The sequence below is a fragment of the Arachis stenosperma genome, chromosome 10, assembly GCF_014773155.1.
Source record: "Arachis stenosperma cultivar V10309 chromosome 10, arast.V10309.gnm1.PFL2, whole genome shotgun sequence".
Classification (NCBI taxonomy): Eukaryota; Viridiplantae; Streptophyta; class Magnoliopsida; order Fabales; family Fabaceae; genus Arachis; species Arachis stenosperma.
The window spans coordinates 100410862-100424019 of record NC_080386.1 but is presented as its reverse complement, the minus strand read 5'-3'; the positions used below and the strand labels follow the sequence as shown (position 1 = coordinate 100424019).

The 13158-nt window shown below is 33.7% G+C and overlaps 1 protein-coding gene across 1 annotated transcript; it reads right to left on the bottom strand.

The window, feature by feature from the left end:
- Positions 1 to 3302: 3302 nt before the first annotated feature.
- LOC130958052 (citrate-binding protein-like) lies at positions 3303 to 6053 on the bottom strand. The gene is made up of 2 exons (XM_057884940.1): positions 5697 to 6053; positions 3303 to 3754 (listed from the first exon to the last, which is right to left on the bottom strand). The coding sequence occupies exons 1-2, from the start codon at positions 5970 to 5972 to the stop codon at positions 3362 to 3364; spliced, it is 669 nt and encodes a 222-aa protein (XP_057740923.1). The 5' UTR covers positions 5973 to 6053; the 3' UTR covers positions 3303 to 3361.
- Positions 6054 to 13158: the final 7105 nt, after the last annotated feature.

Below are 13158 nucleotides of genomic sequence, written 5' to 3'. Positions count from 1 at the left end.
ATTCAAACCCCTCACTTATGCGAATGTGCTCTCTCTCTTCTCATCTTCTCTCTCCCTCTCCGTCGAACTATCATCGTCACCACCGCCGAGAGCTTGTTGTCATTGTTGCTGTCGCCTGGAGCACCTACTGGAGTTGTCGATGCACGTCGTCGATTTTTCTACTGCTGCTGTTCCTGCTGCATCCTCCGCAGTGGTTGCCATTCACGTCACCGTCTTTGCCGCCTCTGTCATCACCACCACGTTAAAGAGATCCTGCAGCCATTATCATTTTATTGTTAGTATGGTTATTTTATTTTTACATATTAACTTGTGACTTTAGTATTTTGTTAGGATTTTTGTTAAATCAATGGTTAAATTTGTTTAACAAAGTGTGTGATTAGGATTTGTTGTGTTAATTTAATGGATGTAAAAATTAAATAATGTTAGAATAGGTTAAGAATGCTTGAGTTGTTAGAAAATTTTAGTTAAGTTTAGTGAATGAGTTCTTTCAATTGCATTAAATTTATGTCGCTTATTTTTTGTCATGCCTTTTGTTAGTTTGGTGAAATTAGAATTATGTTTTAATCAATTGGAATAATGAGTTTTACTTATTCTTTTAAATTAGGTTTTGAATTAGTTTTAAATTGTGAATTTAATACGTTGTCTTTTTTATTAGGACGGTGCTATTTTCTCTGAGATCAGTTGGAGTTTACTTTTTTGTTGTTTGTGTAATAATATTCCAAGTTAATTTTCTATCTCTGAATATAATAAATTGTTCAAATTTTATTTTGGACTTAATTTTCTTATAATAGAGTTTTAGGACAAAAGTGGAAGAAGGTCACGTAGTGGCTCCTTCTTGAAACTATTGTTTGCTGAAAAAATGTGGAGCATAAGGGGTTGCGCACTAGAACAGTGTGGTTAGGATTTAATATTTTATTGAATGCGTGTATGTTATAATTTATGCTTACAGTTATTTTCTCTAAGCAAAAGTTCTGCCGAATTTTCATTTAAATTGTTTAAAACATGTTTGGTTTGTCAGAAAATAATAACTGTATTTGGTGAAAAATTCTAATTTTAAGATACACTATGCTGAATTTTCTAAAATATTTAATAATTTGTGTTGTTCGTTAAATTCTAGAGTGTGTGTTTCAATATGATTCCAAGTTATCGTTTATGGATGTATGATAGGGATAATGGTGGACGGGGGATTTAAAATTGAATTCTTTGAGAGGGTTGACGCGTTTGTTGCGTATGTCTCCATCAATTTTTGACATTTTGGAATATTTAGCAATCTAACTATCGTACGAAACAATACTATGTAGGCCAATCCAACTTAGGTGGATGTATCCATTTGAGAGGATGATTGGTTCAATCAAGTGCACCGTAAAAAAAGAGCTCGTATTGAGGGCAGCATTTGTAAAGCATTCCTAGCTAACGAAACATCCGCATTTTGCTCATTCTATTTTCAGCCTCATGTTGAGTCACGTAGAACAAGACTTGCAAAGAGCAATGACAGGGGAAAATCCTCGTCAAATGGAATAACATACCTAATCTTTGCTCTGGAAGGAGCTGCAATGGGTGCGGGCAATGACTACTGGTTAGAGTAGAAGAAAATCGATGCCGCACATTTGCATGTGTTACTTAACTGTGATAAGATTTTACCCTACCTCATATGAGTTTTTTAAGTCTTCGTAAATATTGTAATCAGTATGATACTAACTTTTTAAGCTAATCAAAACTTCTTTATCCTATTCTATCATATAGGTTGTTCCAAGAGACAAATCCTGATACTTTATTGAACAATTTTTTACATTGGTTCAGAGAATACGTCAACATGCATCTAACTGATACAATAGATTGGGAACTAGTTGCACTTAGTTGGAACCCAAAATGAATGAGGACACTAGCTACTCGATATACAATATTAAGGATATCAGTTCCATTTTTTACAGTGGTCGATTGAAAAAAAAAGAAGATAACATCGGAGTTTGGGTTCATAGGAATTCAGGCGGTGGTCATTCTGATTGGTCATTCGGGCGGTACAATGATTTTGCGTCGGTTTTGTGAACATGGAAGAACACAACGAAGCATCACCACTCATGGAGAAACCAAAGAAGAAGAACTAACGGTGCAGAAAAGTTGCGAAATTAAAAGCAGAACAAATGTAGAATAGTGAACAAGCTCATGAAAGTAACAATCAACACATGAAAGAAGAAGAAGAAAATCACAATCAAGATGGAAACTTTTTATGCGTTTCAATCTAGAACGCCATCTAGATCTCAACAAACCGGAGGAAACTAGTCATCAAGAGAAACAAGAAAATGACGAAAGTTCAGAGCTTTATTCCATTGTAGAAACCCTAACAACTCCACAACAGAATCACGAAGTAGAACAAAAAATGACAACAATGTCTGAACCATTAACAGATGAAGAAGCTTCAACAAAAGAGGAGCAACAACCACAAAACGTGGCCGCAAATACACCACCATTACTGGAATGCTTGCTTCTGATGATTTGCGAGCCAAAGCTTTCGATGGAGGTATCGAAAGAGACGTGAGTTTGCAACACCAATTTTATATACTGGTGACTATAGAGAATTTTTGGAAAAAATTTCGGTGCTGGAGGAAGGTCCACACAGTGGTGGAAGACAGAAATAGTGTCGATAAAAAAGCAAACAAAAATTTAGAAAATTCAATAGCAATAAAAGATTATGAAAATTTGGGATAAGAGAAAGAAGATATAGAAATAGAAATAGAGTTGAGGTTGAAGATAAAATATACGAATAATTTAAGAATTTTATTAAAAAATAAAAAAAAATTAAAATTTTTATATTTTTGTTATACAAAATTCATCTTTTATAAGTACAACATTATTTTTTATTTAATAAATATTTTTATCAGCGTTCGTAAAATTTATAGATACAAATAGTTATTTTTTCTTTGCATTACATCACTTTCACCCCTCTTATATGACGGTCACTTTAGCTATCTCATATGCAACGATATCACCTCTCAAGTTTTAGAAAAAAAAAAAAATTGATAGTGACGCTTTCAACAAAAATCGCCAAAGTATATGAGCATTATAGCATAAACTAATTAACAAAAGCTATGCTATTTCTATAAAATTGCCATAATATCAGTGTATTTTAATTAACTATTTTTGTAGTGAAGAGTTTAAATAAACTTTAATTAAAAAATTACTTGAAACTGATTTATCAAATTTATCTTCCTATATTTTTTTTTCTAAAATTTAATTTAGATCAATATATAAACAAAATCTATATTATTTTTTTATAGCAAGAGTTTAGAAAGCATGAGATGAAATATATAAACACAAAAAATATATATAAATCTTGAACAATTTATGAAATAAGACCCAAAAATTAATAATAATCTTTCTTGAGAACTCTAATTCCTTTCCAGCGGGATTCCATGTAGTAGGAAGCATTAGGTTGTGCATAAAGCCCAAATTTGAAGTAGTGGAAGGAACCACCATGACCAGGTGCTTGGAAAACTTGAACACCATCAACATAAACCTTCACGATGGAGGCCTCCACATCATGGATCACATTCAAACGGAACCATCTCTCCCACATGTTTGGAACCAGGAATGGACCCCCATAATATGCAAGCCAACCGTCAATCATTCTCAACATAAGAGTGGTGGCTCTCTTCGGATGTGCCCCAAAAACTTGCATGATGCACACTCCCGATGTGCCATACGGCACAAACCCATACCCTTCAAATTGCCAGACCCCATGGGAATAGTCGTACCCCTTGAAAAATAAATTAAAAAAGTTAATATACATATCAGATAAAAGAATTGCTAAAATCTCATGTGCAATTGTTCTCATGACTTGAAGTTAATAATTAAAAATATTAGATGATAATTTAGTTAAATATATTAAATTATCTAATAATTTTTAACCATTAACATCAACAATTACAAATAGAGACGGAGCTTTATAAAGATAATAGGGGCATGACCCTCCAAAAATTTTGTAAAAAATTTAGTAGTTTGTATTAAAGAAAATAAAATTAATTCATTTGGTTAAATTGATGTTTTTCCATCTTATTTATTCATGTTTAATATTCATTTTTATTATTCACTTATTTTTGTGTGTTTAAATTCTTTACCATTCACTTATTTTTGTATATTGAAATTGAATTGAAAAGATTCCCTCTGATCTTCTTATACATTTTCATTTTATATGTTATTTTAATTTTAGACCAATGGTAACATAGTTAGTAGAAATACCAGTTGTTAATAAAAAATTATTATTTTATTTTTAAATTAACATTGTTACTTAAATGTCATTGAAGTATTAGTATTATTTACATTAATGAATTTGAATATTTTATTTTTTGAAAAATTAAAATTTTATTTTGTTGCAATATATTATATTTGATTGTAATAAAAATAATAATAAAAATAAATAGTATTAAAATTTTTGAGAAATAGATACGGTTAAAGATAAAATTAATTGTTCAAATAATGTCAAAAATTAACTTATAAATTATAATTGATTTTGTATAATTAAAAAACTTGTTTTTTAAAAAGAAAAAAAGTTTTTAAATTAAAAAAATAATTTTTATGTAAAAAATTGATTTTTTTCATTTCAAAACTCAATTATTTTTTAAAATTAATTTTTATTTTTAAAATCAATCTATTAATTTTATAATCAATTAATAGTTGATTTTATTATTAAAATTAGTTTAATTTATTAACCTAAACTAAAGTTTTTGTTAATCAAAATCAAATTTAGTTTTTTGTTAACTCTAATCATATGCAATCTTACATATTAATAACAAATTTTAAAAATAATTATATTTATAAATTTTATTTTAATATAAATATTATTGTATAATTTTTTTGCTAAAATTTTTTTATCCCTCCAAAAGTTTTATTCAAGTTCCGCTACAAATAAATTTATTTTTACTAATTTTATACAAATGTTATGTGCATGTTAAAAATTAATTACTAAATCAACTATTATATATTTGTATATGAATATGTATTGTTTAATATTAAATACTCACCTGTAATTTTTTTTATGTGAAGTTGATAATTGAGAGCCGTTAAATAATAATTTAGTCAAACAATAAAATTATTTAACAATTTTCAATTAACAGCTTCACATGAAAATAATTATATATGAATATTTTTTTGTTTAACTCATTTTTAATGTGTATATTATATTTCAAGATGTATTTAATACAGATAGCTAATTTAGTGATTGATTTTTGATATACAAGTTGTATAATCTTGTCGACAAAACTAACTATCACTGCAAAATTTGGCATGGATATATATAATATAGATATGGGTAAAATATATTTTTTGTCATTGTAATTTGTTAAAAGTTTTAAAAATACCCTTAAGTTATATTTTGTTTTAATTTTATCCTAAAAATTTTTGATTTACATAAAATATACTCCTAATAGCTAATTTTTCAAAAAATTTAGGATCAATTTAGTAATAATAATTTCACAAGAACAATCTTCAATATAAGCAAATCAGATATAATTATCATGCATTATTGTTGGATTGATTTTAAACTTTCTAAATATTTAAGAATATATTTGATTCAAATAAAAAATTTCAAAGACAAAATTAAAACAAAATAAAATTTAAGAATATTTTTTAAAATATTGACGAACTTTAGAAACAAAAAAATATACTTTATCCTATAAATTTTTAAAAAACATTATTCTTACTCGAATGCGGATTTCTGATCTTGGCCTTGTTGTGCTATTTAGGGAAAGAGGTTTGTCCGTGGAGTATAACCAAAACTTGTGCACTCCGTGCTTAAAGCAGTATCGTGCATTTATGGGTAGATTATAAGGCTTGTGGTTATGAAGATTGGAGCTGTTAAGTGGAAGTTCAGTGAAACCCAGAGTTAGGTAGTTCACCGCAGAAGTTCCTGTCCTATGCATGATCAATGAGAAACAAATAAGTATGATTAGACCACGAATTTCACTTACAGTCTCCATATGTATCGTTTAATTTGGTGAGTGTTTAGTGATTCTATTCAGTTGAAACTGCTAACTATTAAAAATGATAGTGATAGGAGGACTAGGTTATCTTGCAAAACTGTATGACTTGTGAAGCCTATTTATAAACCCCAAAAATGTTTAATTAAATTCAAATCCAATGTCACAATGTCGTTACTTATTTATTTGTATCTGCTTGCCTGTTTATTCATTTTGCTTTCATGATAGTTTGGTAATTTATTCACCCAAGTTACAAGTAATGATAAAGAAACCTTCCTTGGGCCAGTAATAAGAGCTCTAAAAATATTCAGATCTAGCTTTGATCATTTTTCTATTCTTAAAAGTGATAATGTCATGTTAAGGTAGTAACTAAGAAAATACATATCATTAAAATGAAAATATCACTAAAAGACCAAAAGTATATTTCTTTCTCAAATTTTTTTTTGGTGAAAAATGAAGATTCTCCCAAAATTTATAGATAATATATGTATTTCACATGATTTTTTTAATAATTTTTTTGAAGTAAAAGAGCTCAACACAATAAGGTGGAGTAACAAAAATACAAAAAATAAAAAATAAAAAATAAAAAATAAAGAACAAAGAAAAACAAAACTTAAACCATAGTCATCTCCGTTATTGTTCTCAACAACCATTGGGATCAACACCATACCACTCTTTGTAGCTCATAAACGATCTGTTAATAACTTCTACTACTCCTGTTTCTTGACTCCTGAATATTCTGTTATTTCTTTCCAACTATATATTTCAGATAATAGCAAAAAAATCAATTACCAACCTTTTACGCTCTTCCTTTCTTATACGCACTCATGTCCGGCTTTCTAAATGTTGTTTAATTGTCCATTATTTCGATTTTTCAGATGGCTCATTCTTGCTTTCTCCTTTTGTTTTGCTTGCTTTCTTTTCTGTGCAATTGCCTCATTTTGAGCTTGAAAAAGGCCATAATATCTTCTTTCTCATTATACTAAACTGCTCCTGATTCCATCGCTAAATTCCATGCGAATTTTCTACCATGTTTTCTTCCAACTATTTCCTAGCCTTTCCTGACCACACTGGCTCCCCTTATCCTTCTCTGAGTCTCTAGAAACCTCTAAATCCTTCTCAATCTCTCCAAACATAAAATTTGTATCTTCCACCAATGTACCTTCCTTCCTTGATCCTAATTCCTCAAGGTCTTCTCTGCTCTTCATTGTTGTTTCAACACTCTTTTCAACACTCCCAACTGGACAATTTTCTTTTCCAAGGTCATTTCGCATCACTAAATCATCTACTTCGATTGCGTTTGCAATCTTCTTAATAAGTGGATTTCTTATACGCTTTTTTATAGCATTTTAATATTATTTTTAGTTAGATTTTTTTAAATTTAGGAAGTTTTAGTATGTTTTAGTGAAAAATTCACCTTTTGGACGATTGAGTTTTTATATTTTTCTATGATTTTAGGTGATTTTTGAGCAAAAATTAGCAAGATTGGCAAAGTCTTGTTCAGAGATGAAGAAAGGATAGTAGATGCTGTCAAGTTCTGAACTCCGTGCATTCCAACAAACATTTCTTGAGTTATAGAGGTCCAATTGACACATTCTCAATGGCGTTGGAATGCTAAATTCCAGATCTTTCCAGCAATATATAATAGTTTATACTTCTTTTCTAGATCACTACTGGTGGACGAAATTGTGATCCATGCTCTTTGTACTTGTATGAAATTTAATAACTGGCTCTATTTGAAGTCACAACTCCGTTCAACTAACCAGCAAGTGTACTGGGTCGTCCAAGTAATAAACCTTACGCGAGTAAGGGTCGATCCCACAGAGATTGTTAGTATGAAGCAAGCTATGGTCATCTTGTAACTCTCAGTTAGGTAGATTAAATTGGTTTATGGATTTTCGAATAATTAATAATAAATAGAAAATAAAAAGGGATAGAAATACTTATGTAAATCAATAGTGGGAATTTCAGATAGGCGTGCGGAGATGCTAGAATCCTTTCGAATCTCTACTTTCTTATTGCTTTCATCCAATCCTTCTTACTCCTTTCCATGGCAAGCTGTATGTAGGGCATCACCGTTGTCAATGGCTACATCCCATCCTCTCAGTGAAAATGGTCCTATGCTCTGTCACAGCACGGCTAATCATCTGTCGGTTCTCAATCAGGTTGGAGTAGAATCCATTGATTCTTTTGCGTTTGTCATCACGCCCAGCCTTCAGGAGTTTGAAGCTCGTCACAGTCATTCAATCCCGGAATCCTACTCGGAATACCACAGACAAGGTTTAGACCTTCTGGATTCTCATGAATGCCGCCATCAATTCTAGCTTATACCACGAAGATTCTGTTGGGGAATCTAAGAGATATGCGCCCGGCCTAAGGTAGAACGGAAGTGGTTGTCAATCTCGCGCGTTCATAGGTGAGAATGATGATGAGTGTCACGGATCATCACATTCATCAAAGTGTTGTGCAACGTATATCTTGGAATAAGAATAAAAGAGAATTGAATAGAAAGTAATAATAATTGTATTGAAACTTGAGGTACAGCAGAGCTCCACACCCTTAATCTATGGTGTGCAAAAACTCCACCGTTGAAAATACATAAGTGAAAGGTTCAGGCATGGCCGAATGGCCAGCCCCTTGAATGATCAAGAGACCAAATAATCAAAGGCTAAACAGTCAAAAGATTAAACTGTCAAAAGATGTCTAATACAATAGTAAATTATCCTATTTATACTAAACTAGCTACTAGGGTTAACATGAGTAAGTAATTGATGCATAAGTCCACTTCCGGGGCCCACTTGGTGTATGCTTGGGCTGAGCTTGATCTATCCACGAGCTGAGACTTTTCTTGGAGTTGAACTCCAAGTTATAACGTGTTTTGGGCGTTCAACTCCGGATCATGACGTTTTTCTGGCATTTAACTCCAGACAGTAGCATGTACTTGGCATTCAACGCCAAGTTACATCGTCAATTTCCGAATAAAGTATAAACTATTATATATTGCTGGAAAGCTCTGGATGTCTACTTTCCAACGCCATTGAGAGCGCGCCATTTGGAGTTCTGTAGCTCCAGAAAATCCATTTCGAGTGCAGGGAGGTCAGATTCCAACAGCATCAGCAGTCCTTTTGTCAGCCTTTTTCAGAGTTTTGCTCAAGTCCCTCAATTTCAGCCAGAAATTACCTGAAATCACAGAAAAACACACAAACTCATAGTAAAGTCCAGAAATGTGAATTTAACATAAAAACTAATGAAAACATCCCTAAAAGTAGCTTGAACTTACTAAAAACTACCTAAAAATAATGCCAAAAAGCGTATAAATTATCCGCTCATCACAACACCAAACTTAAATTGTTGCTTGTCCCCAAGCAACTAAAAATCAATTAGGATAAAAAGAAGAGAATATACTATAAATTCCAGAATATCAATGAATATTAATTATAATTAGATGAGCGGGACTTGTAGCTTTTTGCTTCTAAACAGTTTTGGCATCTCACTTTTTCCTTTGAAGTTCTGAATGATTGGCTTCTTTAGGAACTTAGAATTTTGGATAGTGTTATTGACTTTCCTAGTTAAGCATGTTGATTCTTGAACACAGCTACTTATGAGTCTTGGCCGTGGCCCTAAGCACTTTGTTTTCCAATATTACCACTGGATACATAAATGCCACAGACACATGACTGGGTGAACCTTTTCAGATTGTGACTCAGCTTTGCTAGAGTCCCCAATTAGTGGTGTCCAGAGCTCTTAAGCACACTCTTTTTGCTTTGGATCACGACTTTAACCACTCAGTCTCAAGCTTTTCACTTGGACCTTCATGACACAAGCACATGGTTAGGGACAGCTTGATTTAGCCGCTTAGGCCTGGATTTTATTTCCTTGGGCCCTCCTATCCATTGATGCTCAAAGCCTTGGATCATTTTTACCCTTGCCTTTTGGTTTTAAGGGCTATTGACTTTTTCTGCTTACTTTTTCTTTTTCTTTCTATATTTTTTTTCCGCCAGCTTTTGCTATTCACTGCTTTTTCTTGCTTCAAGAATCAATTTCCATGATTTTTCAGATCATCAATAACATTTTTCCTTGTTCATCATTCTTTCAAGAGCCAACAATTTCAACATTCATAAACAACAAGATAAAAAATATGCACTGTTCAAGCATTCATTCAGAAAACAAAAAGTATTGTCACCACATCAATATAATTAAACTAAATTCAAGGATAAATTCGAAATTCATGTACTTCTTGTTCTTTTGAGTTAAAACATATTTCATTTAAGAGAGGTGAAAGATTAATGGATTTTATTCATAGCTTTAAGACATGGTTACTACACACTAATGATCATGAAGTTGAGACACAAAACATAGATAAACACATAACATAAAAAACCGAAAAACAGAGAAATAAGAACAAGGAATGAATCCACCTTAGTGGCGTCTTCTTCTTGAAGGACCAACAATGTCCTTAAGCTCTTCTATGTCTCTTCCTTGCCTTTGTTGCTCCTCCCTCATTGCTCTTTAGTCTTCTCTTATTTCTTGGAGAATGATGGAGTGCTCATGATGTTCCACCCTTAATTGTTCCACATTGTGGCTCAAATCTTCTAAGGAAGTGTTGAGTTGTTCCCAATAGTTGTTAGGAGGAAAGTGCATCCCTTGAGGCATCTCAGGGATTTCTTGATGATGAGCTTCCTCATGCATCTCTTGAGAACCGTGAAGGGTCTCTCTTGCTTGCTCCATCCTTTTCTTGGTGATGGGCTTATCCTCTTCAATGAGGATGTCTCCTTCTATGATAATTCCAGCTGAGTAACTGGTGCGCGAAATTGTGAACAATACTTTTCACAACTCTCATAATCCCTGGTCATGAACTCCAAAAAAACTTGGTAGTTCAATTCCATGGCATTACACAACTTCGCACAACTAACCAGCAAGTGCACTGGGTCGTCCAAGTAATACCTTACGTGAGTAAGGGTCGATCCCACGGAGATTGTTAGTATGAAGCAAGCTATGGTCATCTTGCAAATCTTAGTCAGGCAGACTCAAATGTATATGGTGATGAACGAAAATAGCATAAAAGATAAAGATAGAGATACTTATGTAATTCATTGGTAGGAACTTCAGATAAGCGCATGAAGATGCCTTCCCTTCCGTCTCTCTGCTTTCCTACTGTCTTCATCCAATCCTTCTTACTCCTTTCCATGGCAAGCTCGTGTAGGGTTTCACCGTTGTCAATGGCTACCTCACATCCTCTCAGTGAAAGCGATTGCATATGCTCTGTCACAGCATAGCGGAATTCAGCTGTCGGTTCTCGGTCAGGCCGGAATAATATCCATCGATACTTTTGCGTCTGTCACTAACGCCCCGCCTGCTAGGAGTTTGAAGCACGTCACAGTCATTCAGTCATTGAATCCTACTCAGAATACCACAGACAAGGTTAGACCTTCCAGATTCTCTTGAATGCTGCCATCAGTTCTTGCCTATACCACGAAGACTCTGATCTCACGGAATGGTTGGCTCGTTTGTCAGGCGAGCACTCGGTTGTCAGGCGATCAACCATGCATCGTGCAATCAGGAATCCAAGAGATATTCACTAGAGCCTTGGTTGCTTGTAGAACAAGAGTGGTTGTCAGTCACCTTGTTCATAAGTGAGAATGATGATGAGTGTCACGGATCATCACATTCATCAAGTTGAAGAACAAGTGATATCTTAGAACAAGAACAAGCGGAATTGAATGGAAGAACAATAGTAATTGCATTAATACTCGAGGTACAGCAGAGCTCCACACCTTAATCTATGATGTGTAGAAACTCCACTGTTGAAAATACATAAGCATAAGGTCTAGGCATGGCCGAATGGCCAGCCTCCCAATGATCTAAGATAGCATAAAACGAAGATAGCTACCAAAGTCTTCTAATACAATAGTAAAAGGTCCTACTTATAGATAACTAGTAGCCTAAGGTTTACAGAAATGAGTAAATGACATAAAAATCCACTTCCGGGCCCACTTGGTGTGTGCTTGGGCTGAGCAATGAAGCAATTTCGTGTAGAGACTCTTCTTGGAGTTAAACGCCAGCTTTTATGCCAGTTTGGGCGTTTAACTCCCATTTGGGTGTCAGTTCCAGCGTTTAACGCTGGGATTTCTTGAGGTGACTTTGAACGCCGGTTTGGGCCATCAAATCTTGGGCAAAGTATGGACTATCATATATTGCTGGAAAGCCCAGGATGTCTACTTTCCAAAGCCGTTGAGAGCGCGCCAATTGGGCTTCTGTAGCTCCAGAAAATCCACTTCGAGTGCAGGGAGGTCAGAATCCAATAGCATCTGCAGTCCTTTTCAGTCTCTGAATCAGATTTTTGCTCAGAACCTTCAATTTCAGCCAGAAAATACCTGAAATCACAGAAAAACACACAAACTCATAGTAAAGTCCAGAAAAGTGAATTTTAACTAAAAACTAATAAAAATATACTAAAAACTCAACTAAAACTACCAAAAACATACTAAAAACAATGCCAAAAAGTGTATAAATTATCCGCTCATCACAACACCAAACTTAAATTGTTGCTTGTCCTCAAGCAACTGAAAATCAATTAGGATAAAAAGAAGAGAATATGCAATGAATTCCAAAAACATCTATGAAGATCAGTATTAATTAGATGAGCGGGGTTTTTAGCTTTTTGCCTCTGAACAGTTTTGGCATCTCACTCTATCCTTTGAAATTCAGAATGGTTGGCTTCTTTAGGAACTCAGAATCCAGATAGTGTTATTGATTCTCCTAGTTAAGTATGATGATTCTTGAACACAGCTACTTTATGAGTCTTGGCCGTGGCCCAAAGCACTCTGTCTTCCAGTATTACCACCGGATACATACATGCCACAGACACATAATTGGGTGAACCTTTTCAGATTGTGACTCAGCTTTGCTAAAGTCCCTAATTAGAGGTGTCCAGGGTTCTTAAGCACACTCTTTTTGCCTTGGATCACAACTTTATTCTTTCTTTTCCTCTTTTGCCTTGGATTTCTGGCGTTTAACGCCAGCCAGGGCACCTGGCTGGGCGTTAAACGCCCAAGTGGGGCAACAGATGGGCGTTAAACGCCAGAATGAGTGCCATTCTGGGCGTTTAACGCCAGCTTGGTGGGGGGACCACAATTTTGTTTTCAAATCAGATTTTTTTCAAACTTTCCTTTTCTCACCCATACTT

Excerpts from the sequence above, each read along its gene's own strand:
- LOC130958052 (XM_057884940.1), bottom strand. The coding sequence starts at position 5,972 with ATGGAGACTGTAAGTGAAATTCGTGGTCTAATCATACTTATTTGTTTC. Across the intron at positions 3,755-5,696 it reads GATCAGAAATCCGCATTCGA|GGGTACGACTATTCCCATGG; the intron begins GTAAGAATAATG and ends TTATTTTTCAAG.